General features: G+C 47.0%; 1 protein-coding gene across 7 annotated transcripts in view; it reads left to right on the top strand.

The window, feature by feature from the left end:
* The window catches only part of TENM2 (teneurin transmembrane protein 2), a 462232-nt gene that overhangs the window by 251378 nt on the left and 194022 nt on the right, over positions 1-16832 (top strand). For all 7 annotated transcript variants that reach the window (XM_072947258.1, XM_072947260.1, XM_072947265.1 and 4 more), the window contains one exon: positions 13285-13407. In XM_072947258.1, the coding sequence (XP_072803359.1) occupies positions 13285-13407 (123 nt within the window). The remainder of the gene's footprint in view (positions 1-13284; positions 13408-16832) is intronic.

Raw genomic sequence — 16832 nt, 5'->3', positions numbered from 1 at the left:
TCTGGGCTGTGGGTGTGCCCCTGGGCAGAAGCAGGTGGCGTGGGGAAGGACTCTCGGATTCTAGCAGGTCCCGGGCTCTCTAGGCATCACCTTGACATCAGGTGGGAAGGATCCTAGCAGGGAGGACTGGCCCCATGGGTGCAGCCTCCCCGAAGCAGGCTCAGTCCTCTGGCCCTGAAGAAATGAAGAAAAACCCTGAGGTGGTGGGGGTGGGAGGTCGCGTCTTAGGGTTTGCTTGTGTTTTGCTTTTATCCAGCTAGAAATAATGAGGAAAGCCAGGCCCAGACAACCTTTCTTCCAGCCCGTTCTTCTCCTGCTGGTTTTTTCTTTCTTAGACCACTGTAGAGGGCAGGGAAGACACAGAAGTAATGGTGGGTCCTTGGGAGCAGAAAGACACACGTTGTAAGTTAGAAGCGATCCAGCAGCGAGCAATGTTGCTCCCAGGGTAGGAGGAGGCAGACCCCCGGCAGCACGCACAGTGTAACCGTGTAGCGTCGGGGCCAGCTTCTTCACTTCAGTAGCTCTGTGTTTATTTTCGTGTATCGCAAAACCTTGTAACTAATACATCAAGCTTTTTTGTTTTACAGATATTATTTTGGGATGAGGCTAAGTGGATTACAGCTTTGAAAGGAGGCAGGGATTGATTTTTAAATGCAGTAAGGAAATAATAGCACAAGGGGCGGTCAGATTTAGTAAAAAATCATGAACGTGGCTGATGGTGACTGAGGTTAGGAAAACACCAGTAGGGGGCTGAGATACGTCTGTGTATTCCTGGCTCTGGTGCTTAGTAGCTGTATGAGAATGAGCAAGTTATTTAATCTCTCTAAGCCTCAGTTTTCTCATCTGTAAAATGGAAATAATAGTTCCTGCTTCGAAGGTGATTTGGGGAGAGAGGGTGCCAGGTGTTCAAATAATAAATACCTTTAAAGCAGGTAGTTTGAGAGCCTGGTATAAAGTCAGATTTCAATAGATACTCTTTATTTTTGTTGCTGTTACTATTCTTAGCCTGGTACACTGGAAGACCTCAGTTAGCTGCATTTTTTAAACGCAGGGTGTCAAGCCATTCTTTCACTCACTGGATACTTTCTGGACACTCGTGTGTTCTGAACCTGATGCTGGTTGCTGGGACACATGGAAAAGAGGGAAGGCAAAGGTTCACTCTCACCCCAGAGATGCTCATGGCTCAAAGGTTAAGGCAGAGAAGGTGGGGGCAGAGGGAGGAAAGATGATCAGCAAATAAGCTATTACCACATAAAGCCATAAATGCTATGAGAGGTGTGGGTACCGATATCCTGGGAGCACAGAGGAGGAAATCTGCCCAGAAGAACCCCATTAAGCCTCAATGGTCTAGATCCACTCTGTCCAATAGCCACACGTGAACTGAATTTTTCATATTGTTTCACTGTAATTAATTTACGTCTCACAACTGAAGGAATATCAGTTTGGGGGGGTTAACAGACATTTACCATTTGGGCAGGACCACATCTCGCTTGAACTGTCGAAAATTCAGCATCTGAACTGAGATGTGCTCTAGGTATAAAATACAAACCAGATTTGGAAGACTTAGCAAAACATGATTTTTTTTTCTTATTGATTCTATATTGAGCTGATAATATTTGGGATGTATTGGGTTAAAAACATATTTTTAAATTTATTGTAGCTTGTTTGATGTGGTTGCTAGAACATTTTAAGTTACACATGTGGCTCGTGTCAGATCTCCCTTGGCCCAGAGACAGAATGCCAGTGAGGTGGAGATGAGAGAACTCCCAAAGGTCACTGGGGAGACCCAGCTCTGGTTACCTTGGGCAATTCTTTCTGACAGACCTGGAGCGAAGCTTAGAGGATCTGAGGGTACCAGTCAGGAGGCTGTTTCTGGGGCTGCAGGACAGAAATGTCCCTGAGTTTTAGCCATAACTCGGGAACTTGGAAGAATTGTCAGACTTAATAAAATTTTTTAAAAATCTGGTAACCCTTGACCTTGGGCATGTTAACATAACTACAGTAAGTCTCAGTCTTTTCCTTTGTGAAACAGGGATAATAAAATAACTCCCAGAGGAGTTCCTTATATTAAATTAAAGATTAAATGAAATCAGAAAAACCTAATAGCGGGTATATTTAGAAACGTAAGCCTGAAAGATGTAAGTAATGAAAACAAGTGGGGCAGCTTTTCAAATGTGTTCATGCTTCTTGAACCTCGAACATGCTGGTCAGGGAGCATCCCTCTGCCAGGCTGGTATCAGAGGAGACCGGACCCCGCCGGGAGGTGACCTGGGTCCACCTGCAGTGGGATCAGCGATGGAGTTAGGAGGGGAGGGTGTGGGAAGGGCACACCAGCCAGAGGAAGGAGGGAGGTCAATTATGAACCACGTCAAATGTCTTTCTGCTGTCACTGGAATGCTTTGTACAAGCCAAAAATGCCACAGCAGTTACAACGCTGCTACCTGTTGAGAGAAATGTGTACCTTCAGCGGGAAAGAAATGTGTGGGACTAGAGTGTCACATCCAACCCCTGAAATTAGCTCTACTAAGTAAATTGTCAGAGACTCAAAATAAGCTGAATTATGTCACTTACCTCATTGCAGATGAAAATGTAGTTCTTTTTTGATGGATACAGATGGCTTGCATTCCAAAAAGAAAGTAGCCCTCCCCCCACCCCAGATTAGCTTTCTCCCAGGAGAAATTTGACCGCGTTGATATTAAGCATATCAGAAAACCAGGACTACCATATTTCGAGGATTTTCACTCCCTACTATATGATCAGGCCCTGAGAGAGAACTAATTTTATTTTTTTAACACGATATTTCTTTCCGTCAGAATCAGGTTTAAACTGATTCCGGTTAGGCGTGTGAAATCCACTTAACTAAAAACCTTTTAAGAGAAAGATCAAGCCCAATTTGCTAACATGAGATTTTTTTATTCCTGAGTTTAAAAAAAAAAAATCCTTGAGCGATCCATGTCAAAAATTAAAAATTGAAAAGAACACTGGCAGCTTCCCCATGTGCCTAATTTGGCTTTGCTGAACAAATGACCAAATTGAAATGAGAATTACATACAGGATTTGCTCAACAGCCTTATTTCTTCAACTCATTTCTCACTCCTGAAAAATTACCAAGTTCACATGCAGGAGGGAACACGTCCATATCGACCAAGGTATCCTCGGACCAGGGAGAAATAGAAAAATGGTGATTTTAGATTCTAGATGTGATGAACTTCTGCAGTGAGAGTAATTTGTCATAGAAACCCCGTCTAAGGAATCTAGGATGAGAAAGAACCATAATGCTCCCTTTGTTGACTAATTTATTATTAACAGGTTATTTTTGCTCATGCCCTAACGTTGCAAATAGTAGTAATAAAAATCTTAGATGGGTGAAAAGAGAAAGCTTCTCTGCAGTGCCCTCATTGTCTCTTTATTAAGGGGTGGCATTGCCCATAGGCTTCTCTGTCTTTAAGGAGATAGAAGAGACAGTTGGGAGGGCACCAGACAAAGGGTCAAGAGACCCAGGTTCAAATCCTGGCTCGGCCAGGCATTGGCTGTCATGGGCACCAACTGTACAGCAAAGGTCCGGACCAGATGACCTTTGAGCCCATCTTGATTGTGGCTCTGCCGTTCTGATGTGATGCAGAAAAGGAAGCCACCAAGGTTTCTCTGATAAGGAATTCAGGACAATGTGGGGAGAACGCCTAGATGAATATACGTGCCTCATCTTCCCTGGTGTGGGAGTGGAGCTGACAGTTGTCCTGCTGTGAGCTGAGCGGTTCAGTACTCAGGTCTTAGACGCCACAGGGCTCAGGTTCAAATCACACCTATTCCACTTACCAGCTGCATGTTACTTCAGCTCCTTGAGCCTCAATGTCTTCATCTGCGAACGGGGAGAATAATATACCCACATCCATAAAACTGATGCCTGGCACACAGCAAGGACGTAAGAAAAGTTAGCCACGGCTGCTATTGTTGTAATGGCAAAATGGCCCGACACCCACTTCCTGAGCGCCTCCCAGCTTCCTGCCTCCTTTGTACCAACAACACCCTATCAAGGTTGATTTGATCACCCCCCCCCCACATAGAGAGATCCTGGCTGAGAGCACGTGCTTGATTTGATAAGCCACTGCCCCAACTATGAGCCCTGTCAGTCTGGGCAAAATTCCCACAAAATTCCCAACACCCTTCTGCCTCAGTCTTTTCATCCATAAAATGGGAATGATAACAGTACCCACCCCGAGGTTTATCATCAAGGGTAAACAAGGTAACGCATACAAAATGCTCAGCAGAGTTTTGGCCACTGAGTCAGTACGTCAGAAACACGTTAGTTTTTATTCTAGCTAAGGAAAGTGAAGCTCAGAGAGGGCGTCTGCTTATGAGTTGTAGTGCAGGGATTTGAACACTGACAGGAATGAATCCCTCAGGGGCCCCGGACAGGGCGACCTTTACCCTGTTCCTAAGGCCCCCGGCTTGGCTGCCGCTCTCAGGCTGCCTGGCTGTGGGCTCTGGAGTTCAACCACAAGGTTCCTCGGAAGCCGTTTGCTGGGGGGCTGCCTGGGACTCAGGAAGGGAAGTGAGTCCGGACCCTCCTTCCCTCGTTTGCTGCAGCCGAGGGGACGGAGTGTGACCAGTGCCCTAACCGCCACCTCCGGACCCCCCTCGCCACTCCCCCTCGCAGAAGGCTGTTCTTCACGAGAGAGTCCTCCCTCTTTGTTCCAGCACATGCTGCACATCTGCTGATCGATACGACATCTTATCCTCTAAAACATTCATAGTGTCTGCTTCCTAGGATTCCGGTGGCCACATGCCGCGTGCAGCCTGCCTCGCCTCCCCTTTGTAGTTGGTAGTCTTGTGGACCTGCCTCCTCTTTAACAGGACTGCCGGGTGCTATTCTTGAAAGAAAGACAAATATTGTGTGGGTTGTCAACACTGAATGAAAAGCTTCAGGGGCGGCTGGAGAGAAAGATTCATTCAGGTGTATGTGTACGGATAGTGGTGATGTGTTTTGCTATCACAAAAGCTCTTAAAATCCTAGCCCATGATTTATTTGCAGAATAAAACCTACCGATATTATCATTCTCTAAAGGTATTTTGATCACATGGGTCCTTTCTTGGAGAAAGAAAGGCTTTTATTTTATTTCTTTCCTGGGAAAAAGAGCAGCAGGAAAGGAGGAGTAGTCTAGGCTGGGAAATGATGCTTTGTCCGACGAATGGCTGCAGGTGTGTGTTTATTGGCCCGAGGAGGAGCTGTCTCGGTGGACAGTGGGATGCCCGGCCAGCATTGCCTGTCCTCCAAAGTACATTCCCGGAGACTCTGCACCAGAAACAGAAAGTGGCTGTGAGCGCACGTCTGTCTTGCGTATCGATCTGCCTGGTGATGCCGGGAGCCAGGGGGCCTTGTTAGAGGTCACCTGAGCACATGAGACACCACACACCCACAGTGTCAACAGTTGCCACCTGCGGTGAGCCTGCCGCAGCAGCAGGTGCGAGGGGAAAATGGGGGTAGGGATGACACCAGCTTGGGGACCCTGCATATCCTGAAGCAGCAAGGAGCCCCATTTGTTTCCTCCAAACACAAGGGTTGATTAATCTCACACCACTTCCCTGTACCATCCTGAGCCTGTCACAAGAACAGATTAATGCGCTGGCCCCTCTGTGTGGTTTCTTCTTGTCTTGAGAACACAGTGCTGTCTGGTCCCAGAGCTGCCTCATGCACCTGTCACCTTGTCCTCACGGCAGACGTGCAGGAGGGACCAGGAAGCCTCCTCGCTCTCGTGAGACTAGAATCAGGAAGGCATAGACAAAATGCATGCTGAGGACCATTTTAGGCACCATGGCCAGAAGATGAGAGAACACAGGTAGAGGAAAAGGCAGGTGCATTTCTCCAAAGCCCCTCTTTAGTTCCCATGGTCCTGCCGGGATTCTAGCGTCGCATCTCCAAGTCATCCTTCCTCTTCTGTGTAATTCCCGGGCCATGAACTCTACTACCATTGTGGCAGCTGCACAGCAGAAGTTGGATTCGGGCAAGTGAGTTTTCAGAGCATTCTTGGGAGATAGGTGCACAAAAGAGATTTGTGGGTGTAACTTTCCTGCAGTGCTTTGAAAATTTATTCCATTCAGTGTATTGCAGTACAGTGGGGTGAAAATAAAAGAAATCACTTCACCAAGGCGGATTGAAAGGTTTTGTTTTTTTTTTAACTCCTTCAAGATTTAAATTTCTTAAACTCCTTTAAGATTTAAGGCATCTCCGAGAATGGTATCCCTCGTGGCTTTGTTTGCATCTCTTCTTTTAGGCCGAAGGTCATTTTGGCACTGGCAGCCTCCCTGAAAAACGATGTTATTAACACATGGCAGCAGGCCCCCTCCTCTCTAAGGAAGAAGCACTGTACTTGGCTGTGTCCCCGAAGGATGACAAGAAAACTCACCAAGGAAAAACTCTCCAAAGCTATTGATTGTTAGCCAGCCTGACTACAAATTGAAGTTGCCAAACGGCTTTGGTTTCCATTAACCATGGCGATTCCTTTCAGCTAAATAGTAAACTGAGTTTTTGTTTTTATTTTTTATTGAAGTTTCGTCAGTTACAATGTGTCCATTTCTGGTGCACAGCGCAATGTCCCAGTCATGCAAATACATACATATATTTGCTTTCATATTTTTTTCATTGAAGGTTATTACAAGATACTGAATATAGTTCCCTGTGCTAGACAGAAGAAATGTGTTTCTTTGATCTATTTTTGTATATAGTGGCTAACATTTGCAAATCTCAGACTCCCAAAGGTATCCCCTCCCATCCCCTTTCGCCCGGTAACCATAAGATTGTTTACTATGTCTGCGAGTCTGTTTCTGTTTTGTAGATGTAGTGTCCTCTTTTTTGTCTTTTTTTTTAGATTCCACATATGGGTGATATTGTGGTATTTTTCTTTCTCTTTCTGGCTTACTTCACTCAGAATGACAATCTCCAGGGCCATCCATGTTGCTGCAAGTGGCATTATTTTATTGTTTTTTTTATGGCTGACTAGTGTTCCATTGTATAAATACACCACAACTTCTTTTTCCAGTCGTCTGGCAATTCCTTTAAGCTAAGTAGCAAACTGGATTTTATATTTATAGAGGACTAATGACTGCTTACAAAAGGAGTCTGTTCCCGGGTGAGCCTCGATCATATTTAGGAAGTGGTGCTGTAACTTACCTGCCTTGTTCTGTCCTGCCTAAGTAGCGGTTCCTTTAAAGAACTTGCGGGGCCGGTGAGGACTCGCAGTGAGTCACTAGCAGGAGAACGTGGCATGGACGGTGCAGGTCCACGTATCTAGGTCTGAATCCCAGATCGCCCATTTACTGGCCGTGTGATCTTGGGCAAGTCACTTACCCTCCCTAAGCCTCAATTTCCTCATCTACAAGATGTAGATTAAATGATCATCTCGCCGGGTGAGAATAAAGATAAGTGAGCTTTCATCCTCTTTGGAACCCTGGGTGTCATCCCATGTCACCCAAATACCAAACAGAGTCCCCCTCCAAGGGCCCCCACGCCACACCCCCAAGCTCCCCCATCACCCCCTCTCTCCTATTCCCCCAACTTCACTTGAACCTGAAATGCTCATCCCCAGATGTCAGCACGAATTGCTTTCTGACTTCCGTCAGGCTTTGGCTCAAATGTTCCCCATCACAGACATCATTGACCAGTAAACAAGGAAACTTTCAGTCCCTCCCCACCCCACCCCCACACCCTGGCCTTCCCAAGCCCTGTTCTCTAGTTCTCACGGACGTGTTTCATTTTTATGTTTCCCACTAGAAAGTAAGTTCCATGACAGCAAGGAGCTTGTCTTGTTTAACTGCTCTGTTCCTGGGCCTCGGACACACCCACACACTGTAGGTGCTCAGTAAATATCTCCTGAATGATAAAAGATGAGTAAATGATGCAAATAATGTAATTAGCCCAGTACCTGGCACAGTGCCAAAATAAATATTCCTTGTCGCCTGGAATCTATTGAGTGTAGGTTCATTTGCATGTGTTAAATTTCACTACCGGTTTCAAAAGTACCCTTTGCAGATTACCTGTGCAAGTTCAGGGTTAGCGTTGGTGCCTTTGAGCCCTGATCATTCCAGCTGTGGTTCTTCCACTCCCCTGGGCAGTGGCCCTTTTGGAATTGAGTACATTTCCCACAGGAGCCCTGGCGTTGACTAAACCGGCTGGCGTGGAGGCGGGGAGACCCAGCCCTGACCCTTCCCATCTTCCCACCTGGCCTCTGAAGGCCCTCTGCCATCATTTCTAGGGCCCTGGTGAGGCTGAGCCAGGAGGCCCAGCGAGCCTGGCTCTCTCCTCTACTCCCTAAGCTCTGCTGGCCTGAAGTCTTTCATTTTCAGAGGGAAAGCCCAGTCTCTTCACCCGGTTGTGTATCGACAAGCCTGATCTTTCAAGATACCCCCTGTTCCTGGAGGCCTGCTCAGCAAACAGAGAACACCCGTGGCCCCGGTGTTTGCCCTCCTTGACAGGCAGGAGCTGAGCAGTTCTCTGGGAAGCGTGGCTGACGTATCGATTGGCCCTCTTGTCAAGTTGATTCTTGGCCAGCCGGTGAGCACGGAAGGTTCTCCGTGGCACCCAGCAGGGCCCACACATCCCCTGATTACTATTTCAGGCAACCCTCGTTCCCAGCTGCCACTTTCAGGGCCTACAATCTCCCGTCCTTACAGTTGCTGGAGGGTTCCAGTGCCTGCCGCAAACCCCTCTCTCTTACATTTGCTTTGACTCCCCTGAGTATTTCCGTCAAAACCTATCTGGCACAAAAACAGGCAACTTCAGTAAGAAAACATCGCCCTAACTCCAGGTAGGTCTGATTATTATTCCTGCTGAAATCTGGGATCTGTGTGTGGTCTGTCCATCCGGCCTTGGTTCATTTTCCACACTCGATGAAAGTTTTCTCCAATTAGCCAGAGGGATATTCTCAGAGTTTGGCTGCCTATTGTGGTTTTAGTGGCTGATTTCCCAGCTGCACCTGGATTACACGGACTTCCCCTGGGAGCCTTCCCCTGTTCCAGCCCTGCTGACCCGTGGAACCCCTTGTTGCATCCGAGGGTCTCTCTGGAGCGGAGCCTGTCAAATCATGATAAATCGTGCATTTTGGCTGTCGGTGGGGGGTGAGGGAGAGGGTCTCCCAAACTCATTTCACTTCTGACCCTCAGATGGTCTGAATAGGACCTTTTGGGATGAGCTGCTGGAGCAGTTGTAGGGAGTGGAGGAGGGGACCACCCCATTGATCCAGATGTTTGGAAGAAAATGATGAGGCCAAATCTTGAGCTAAAAAAGTAATAACTCTGGCTACTCTGAGTCTGATTCTGAGAGCAGATCACAACTGGAAATATTATGACATAATGTTTAAAGAGCTATTTACTGTTATTGTTCATAGAGACAAATGTTGTAGCCCTAAATCTGTGCTCACTCTTCCTGACTGGGTTTTTAAAAGGATCCTGACCCTATAAATAAATGACTCTAAGAAATGCATAGACGCCTAGTGTATAAGAATGGAATTTCTCACTCGCCGTACGTGTGAATGTATCAGTCAAGATTGGCTAAGGCATGCTGCTGTAACAAAGAGCCCCAAACCCTCAGTGGCTTAAGCAGTAACAGTTCCTTCATCCACTCATTTTGTATTCTGTCACTGGTCAGCCATGGCTCTGGGCTGGGCTATCTTTACTCCAGATCCAGGCTGACCGTGTGGCAGAGGAAAATAGGTATGCAGAGTTGTGTGGTGAATTCAGCACAGTGAGGAGCTGTCACCCTCGTCGGGAAGGGGTGCTGACCCTACAGAATGGTCATTCACCAACCACAGAGAGATGATCATGAGGTGCAAGAAAGAGACCAGGGTTGCTGGGATCCCATTGCAAACCAGAATTTGAAACCAGGTCACTGTGAAATATGGGGCAGCCAACCACCTCCCGCTGTAATCCCCCTCAGATTCCAAAGCCCCCTGTGATCAAACTTCACAGTCAACAGCTTCCTCATTTGTGAAATGGGCATGATGCTAGCACCCACTCTGACGTGAGCTGTGAGTCTTCAGGTAGTATCTGTGGAATATCTACCCCCATGCTGGCCATCAGAGGGGTCCAAGGACTGGCAGCAGGCATTGATCATCCTGATCGTCAAAAGGCTTCTCTTTGCAGACCCACCCATATTGCTGTCAGCGCTTCTTCATTCCATCCTTTACATCTTTGTATTATTTTGTTTTATAATCTATGAGTGTAGTGTCCTCCAATCCAGCCCCTCAAATCCGTCCCCATGTGTCATTACCTAGTCCAATGCACACTTACAGAATGCCTTCTACATTTGAGTATGTCTGTATGCTCTGCTCGATCTTCGGGGGCAGCAGGTGCCCAGCCTCCCTCTGGCCCTGAGTAGCCATTATCCTACCTGTAAAGGGAAACCTTTACAAAAGGTAAAGGGGGAGATTGACAGAGAGACCGATTTCTCAGCCTCCGCCATCAAGCAAATCAGTAGCAGAATAAGAGACAGAGTTCTCATTAGTCAGAAAACTCATTTACTCCACAGCTCCCCTGGGTCTTCATCCTAAGGATAACTTAGCCCATCCCTACAGGCAGAAAGATATTCTCATTTTCCTACTCAAGTAAGAGCGGGAAGAGCTGACCAAGAAAAAAAAAAAAAGCGCAAAGAAAAGCCTATTTCAGCCTCTCTCCCCACCCCAGGAAAAAAAAAGAGAGAAGGTGGTCATACCCCCAATATAGTTCTCACTTATTTACGTAACGTTCAATTCAACAGCAGAAAATATGCCCAAACTTGAGTGTCATTTTTGCTGCCTCGCTCCTGCTGGGAGGCCGGAGCTTGTGCTCCGCGGGTCTGGCTTTTCCCCTTTCCCCACCTCCATCTCACTCTCTTATTTTCCTTTTCACTTCTGGGAGTTGTCTGAGAAGATACTTGGATCCTCTGACCCAAAGCCTTCTCACCCCATCTGTAGTTTTCTTGTTTTCAGAATACTTTTTTTATATATATAAAGAGATGCTATGGAACCCAGAACAAAAAGCAGGGATGGGCAGGCGTCTCTGCAAACTGAGAGACCACAGTTTTGTGGGCGCCCTCTGTACGAGCAGTAAGATTGGGGTGTTGCTTGCTTGCTAATCTCCCTAAGCTGACGGTTGCAGTATGTTCTGTACCTTGGGGTTTCCAGGATTCTTTTTTGCTTTTCTTTTTTTTTAACAGAGGTACTGGGGATTGAACCCGGGACCTTGTGCATGCTAAGCATGTGCTGTATCACTAAGCTGTACCCCCTTCCCTGTTCTGCACCTTGGAATGACAGGACTGAGTACTAGGAGAGGCGAGCGGTGTTGACAAGAGTTTTCATGTTGATGGGACACGGGGAAGTTGTCATCTTCGCTGATAGACCCACCACTTCCTTCTCTAGATGTGCAAATCAAAGCTTTGTTAGGTCTGGGGCCCCGCTGCACCTGCCATACGTGCCTGTGTCTCTCTTAAAACAGAGAGACCCTCCTTGAAAGAACCGTATCTCCAGTGCAGCAGCAACGTGGCTCATGGCAAGCCCCGATAACCCGATAGTAATTTTTAAAATCATTTAATAATAGCTAATTCCTTGGCTCCCTTCACCTGGTAATTACAAATCAGAAGTTATCGCTATCTGGAAGCTGCCACGATTAGTTCTCATTTCCTGACCTCTGTACAGTGAAAATATGTCATTATTTGAGGCAGTAGAATCTGGTCTCTTCAAGTAAGTGACCTACATATAACAGATAAACTACAGGAGAAAATTAGGTGTTACCTTGACGGAAAGTGTACAGTAAATGTCACTTTTATTAACATGTCTCATCTCAGAGTTGGAGCAGTGGCCCTTGCATTTCGGAGTAATATGCAGAAAGAAAACTTGGTTCTAAGATGTGGGTGTGTGTAAGAAAAAAAGCAGACATACACACCGGGCCATCTCGCCACCTTCACCCGCAGCCATCAGTCTGAGCTGTAAGATTCGAAGGTGGGATTTTAACCTAATAGAATGCATCCTGACTTTAGGTGGTGGTAGGCGCGCTGAATTCATTTCTATGTGAACAATTTCCTAAGCATTGTTAATTGCGTTCCCTGTGGTTAATTGTTTCTCCCATCCCGACATTGTATTCAGAACCTTTCGCTGTCAACAGCCCTTTCCCTCCTGCAGCGCTGGAGACGTAGCCAGGGCATCAGCCTGTGTCCGGCTGAAATGCCAGACAGACACAGGGTGGTTATTGTTTGGATGAGAAATGCGCAGGGGAAGGAACGCCTTATTTTTTCGCCAAGGAAGCATTTCTTAGCTGCGGACTTTGACAGAAAGCAGGTGTGTGGGATTTGCCTTTCATTCCGTGCAGGAAAAACAGCTCACCAAGAACCTTCAGGCACAGAGGTAGATCAAGTTTGCTCGACTAATTGGGACGTGGGGAGTTGACACCAGCAGAGTGACAAGGAGGACCAGAAGGAAGTTTGCGTCTGGAGGTTTGAGGTGTACATGGAAATACAGCAAGAATTCTGCAGACGTGCGTGTTTGATCAGCAGAGAAGAGGCAGTGCTTCAGAACCTTCCGTCTCATTCTGTGCCTCGATGAAGTGTGAGGGTGGAGCAGGTGCGGGCCGGAGGGAGGGAGAGATGGAGAGAGAAGGACTCATAATCGTATTATTTCCAGAGAAGGATTCCATCCCACCGCCACCCCCAAGCTTTTCCCACCATGGGCTGAAAGGTGTTTGCTTGAATAGAAAAATATCTTTAAAGTCTGAAATAGAGAGGTGGGCTTTATCCTGGGTTAGTACACCTGCAGACACTGGGGGCTGCACTGGCATTTCTGTGCAGGTAATATTCGTGTCTGAACCAGACCGGCAGGCTGGTCCCATTTGGGTAGCCTCGAATTGAAACAGATTCACATTTTGAGTAGTTTCGGGAAAATCATCCTTGCCGATGCCCGCTGTCTATGAGCCAGTCTATGAACAGTAGCTCCAAAGGGGCATTTTCCCCTTTTTGGTGGCACCATTTGGAAGGTCTGGGCTGTGTTTCCTCCTCCCTCCTCTGCCGGCCGCCTCGGATCCTGTCCCCAGGAGGCTGTGAAAGCCACACTGGGAGAGGAGACCTACCCACCCCCCACCCCCACCCCCACTCGGGCCCAACTTGCTTTCTGTATTTAGCTCATCCCTGAGACCTGGGGCAAACCGATTTTTGAACTGCAGCTTCCTTAAAAGGCAGTCGCTTGGGAAAGACACCTCGCCCTCCCCCTTGACAGTTGCATTGCTGAATTACCTTTTCATATTTTCATTACTTTGTCTCTCCCACAGCAATGCATCTGCTCGGACTCAATTGGCAACTCCAGCCGGCAGATGGACACACCTTTAACAATGGGATAAGGACCGGCTTACCAGGAAACGATGATGTGGCGACAATGCCATCTGGAGGCAAAGGTGAGGTTACAGCTGCTGCTTCCCCTCTTAAGGTCACAGGAAAGAAAATTCAGCGCTCCCGCCAGCTGGTGCAGGTTTTCTAATCCAAATCTGGGAAGGTGTGCAAAAAAAAAAAAAAAAAAAAAAAAAAGGAGAAAAAGGGCGGAAAAGCACCTCCTTTCCCAGGTGTCCCCGTTAAAAGCTGTCTGCTGTTCCCGTTTGTGAGCTGGGTTTGGCTGGAGCCACTCGGAGCTGGCACGGTGCCCGCCTGGAGCAGCATGCATACCTCTGCTATCTGCAGCGACTGGCACGGTCTGGAGCTGCTTGAAAGCATCTCAAGGCCTGGGCAGAAGCAGCAGGAACAGCAGCAGCTGGAAAAGGTCCTGCCTGATGGAGAAAGCTGAGAGCAGCAGGCGGCACGTGCCACTCGGCGCGAGCCCTCTCCCGAGCGGAGAGATGCAGCCTTCCCGGGGAGGAAGCACCGCCTGGCCTGCCTGGCACCAAAGAGAAGGAGCCTGGGCCGTCCCGCTTTGGGGGAACAGAGAAAGGAGCTGGGGCAACTCGGGAACAAAGCTTCTCTTCTTGGAACAGTCATGGGGGCCAGAGAAATGCTTACTGAAGCAATCCGGCAACTATTTCTGCAGGGGGGTAAAAAAATAGGTGCTAACGAGATGCCCAGGAGAAGTAGAGAAAACAAAACCGTGAGGAGGTGAGGACATGGGGCAGTTCAAAGTCAGCAGCAGCCAGTGGCACCGCTAGGCTGGCCAGCGTGCAGCCCGGAGGCTTGGTTCAGGATGGGAATGACAGACGGAGAGATCATGTGCGAGTGTTTCTCCAAAGACAGAATTTTTCTGCCTCTTAGCACACTGGGCAGTTCACCCCCACGTTTCTTAGTGTCTTAAAATACCCCACAGGTACACTTCAACAATGGGAAAGGAAACACTTACCGGGCATCTTTTGTGTGCCAGGGTTGGTTGACCTTATGTAACTTCAGTAACTCTAAAGGGAGAAAAATTATCTCGGAGAAACTGCAGCCCAGGACGTTTCCAAAACTTACCTGAAATCAAACAAGTAGGTGGCTACAAACTTGAACTCAGTTCCTGTGCCCAGTGCGTCTTTAGGGGAGCTGGTAGGGGCTTCCTGGATCAGGCGTTTTCCACAGAGAAGATTCCAGAATCATCTTCCTGTAGAGGTGCAGATTACTCATCCCTGACCATGCTCACGTCGCTTAAATTATTCTCTCCGGAGCTGTCCTCATGCTTCAAGTGTGACTTTTTCGTCTTTTGATCCAGTCCTTAAGGATTGCTCTACTCATCTGTCCTCATCATGACGCTAAATTACCTTTAAGTAAGCATGAAAAGGTTTTATCTGAGGATGAAATTGTATGCTTTCCATTATCCAGTGACTGAAACTAGACCTGAAAATGAAAAGTATATTCTGCCCTAACTGACCAAAGAGCCAGGAGCCAAATTTGTGGGCCTCAGATTTGCAGTCTGCTCGCCTCTACGGCTTGACGCTCCCCATCAATGTCACTCGAGTTTCCCTCACTCTGGGTGGGGGGTGGGGGGCTCTCAGCTGGGCTGGTTTTGTCCCCTAGGGGACATCCGGCAATGTCCGGAGACTTTTTGGATTGTCACAATTAGAAGAGGATACAACTGGCTTCGAGCAGGGAAAAGCTGAGATGTAGTTAAACATCCTGCAGGGCACAGGGGAGCCTCCTACAGCAAAGGATTATCCTGTCCCGAACGTCCACAGCGCTGCCCTTTGAAAAGCACTTTTAGCGGTCTCCCCTATGTTCTGTCCACAAATGTCCTTTAATCTACAAATCAGCAGCCCGTCCATTGAGAAAAAAATGCAGAATACACATTTGGAAGTGAACATGCATCTTCTGCGCACAGGGGTGCATTTTATGTGTATGTGCACACTAAGGCTGTGTACAAAGACTTTTGAAATAGCATTCTTCACGAAAGGGCATCACCGATAAGCATTACCTTCCATAAACTAAGGTCGGCCACTCCTTTTGTTTGTGATTCAGCTTCATTTCCGACCCCCACCCCCACTTCAGCATCCCACACCAGCAGGACAGAAGTCCTAACTAAGAGAATGTCATCTCAAAATTAACAAAGAAACAGACTCCAGGCTGTCTTTGGAAAGAGCAGAATTTTTTCCCCTCAGATGCAACACGCTTTTGAAAATGTTGTGTTGAGTCCTAGAACATCACGCACAATAGAATATTTTCCAAGTGAGTGATGAGACAGAAAAATGGTTGCCAAATCATTGCCCAGTGAATTTCGTCACTAGAAAAAAAGTGTGAGAATTTACAGTTGCTTAAAGTTGAAATAAAACTCAGAGCATCTTTCTGAACACCAAAGTGATACTCTAACTAGGACTGAAGACACCAGATCTCTTCCGAAGTTGTGAAGTTCAGTTTTAAGAACAACTAGAAAGGTTTTGGTTTTCTGCGCACCTACCTGACTCTCTTTAAAGAAAATGACCTTAGGTTTGAATTTCTTTACCCAGTGACCTACCTCCTCCCCACTCCCCCATTCTATACATTTAGATAACCTGAATCAATTCCAATCGACTACTTTTCCAGTGTTTCAAAGAGACAATCAAGATATATTGGCAATAAGTTAATTAAATAACACCCCCTCCATTTTTCCGTGCTATGCGATAATCCTTCACTCCGATAATGTTTTAATCAAGATACACCACACATTGCCAGGGAGGTTAATCTTATTAAGCAATTACTGGGTGAGTATCCAGCAGAAGCAAATTAAAATGTAAGCAAAACATGGGCATGTGAGTCCCATCTAAGATGGCACATCGATAGAGATTTCATTACCTGGTCTTTAGGAGTGTTTACGTTGCTCAGATTCGGAAAGGAGTCCAATAGACAGGGCAGCCTACACGCTCTGATATGTTAGTGGAAACAAAGCACTTGATTAATTAGTTGGGAGAAGATATGTTCTGTGGGCTTTGTCTTCCCTTTTCCATTTGTTGTTGTTCATGATTTTTTTCTTTCCCTCCATCCTCTCTTTCAATTAAACCTTAACGTGGTGGATTTGGTTGTTGGGTTTCCCAACCAGGAAGGGGAGCCTGCAGACCGCCAGGATCACTCACCATCTCAAGTGTGTTTCTATGTTAAAAGGAATGAACTCATACATCTTCATTACAAGAGCACGGAGCACATTTTCTATAGATTTGGGATTAGAGCAGCCTTGAGAACGAAGATTCAATACAATGTTCTGACCTGGTCAGATAACATAAGGGAATCCGGTTTGATTGGCTAGACCTAGAGTCAGTGGATACAAGAACTTTTAAAGGGCACATCATCTCTAGCCAATTTGTGCACTGGTCCTAAGAAAGAGTGAACTCCCAAGTAGAATTTCATGGATCATTCTCAAAACGTATCACTCATTTTACATTCAAGGTGACCTCTACAT

The sequence above is a fragment of the Vicugna pacos genome, chromosome 22 (genome assembly GCF_048564905.1).
Source record: "Vicugna pacos chromosome 22, VicPac4, whole genome shotgun sequence".
In the NCBI taxonomy this organism is placed as follows: Eukaryota; Metazoa; Chordata; class Mammalia; order Artiodactyla; family Camelidae; genus Vicugna; species Vicugna pacos.
Note: the sequence above shows the minus strand (reverse complement) of the source record. Positions and strands in the feature narration are given on the sequence as shown.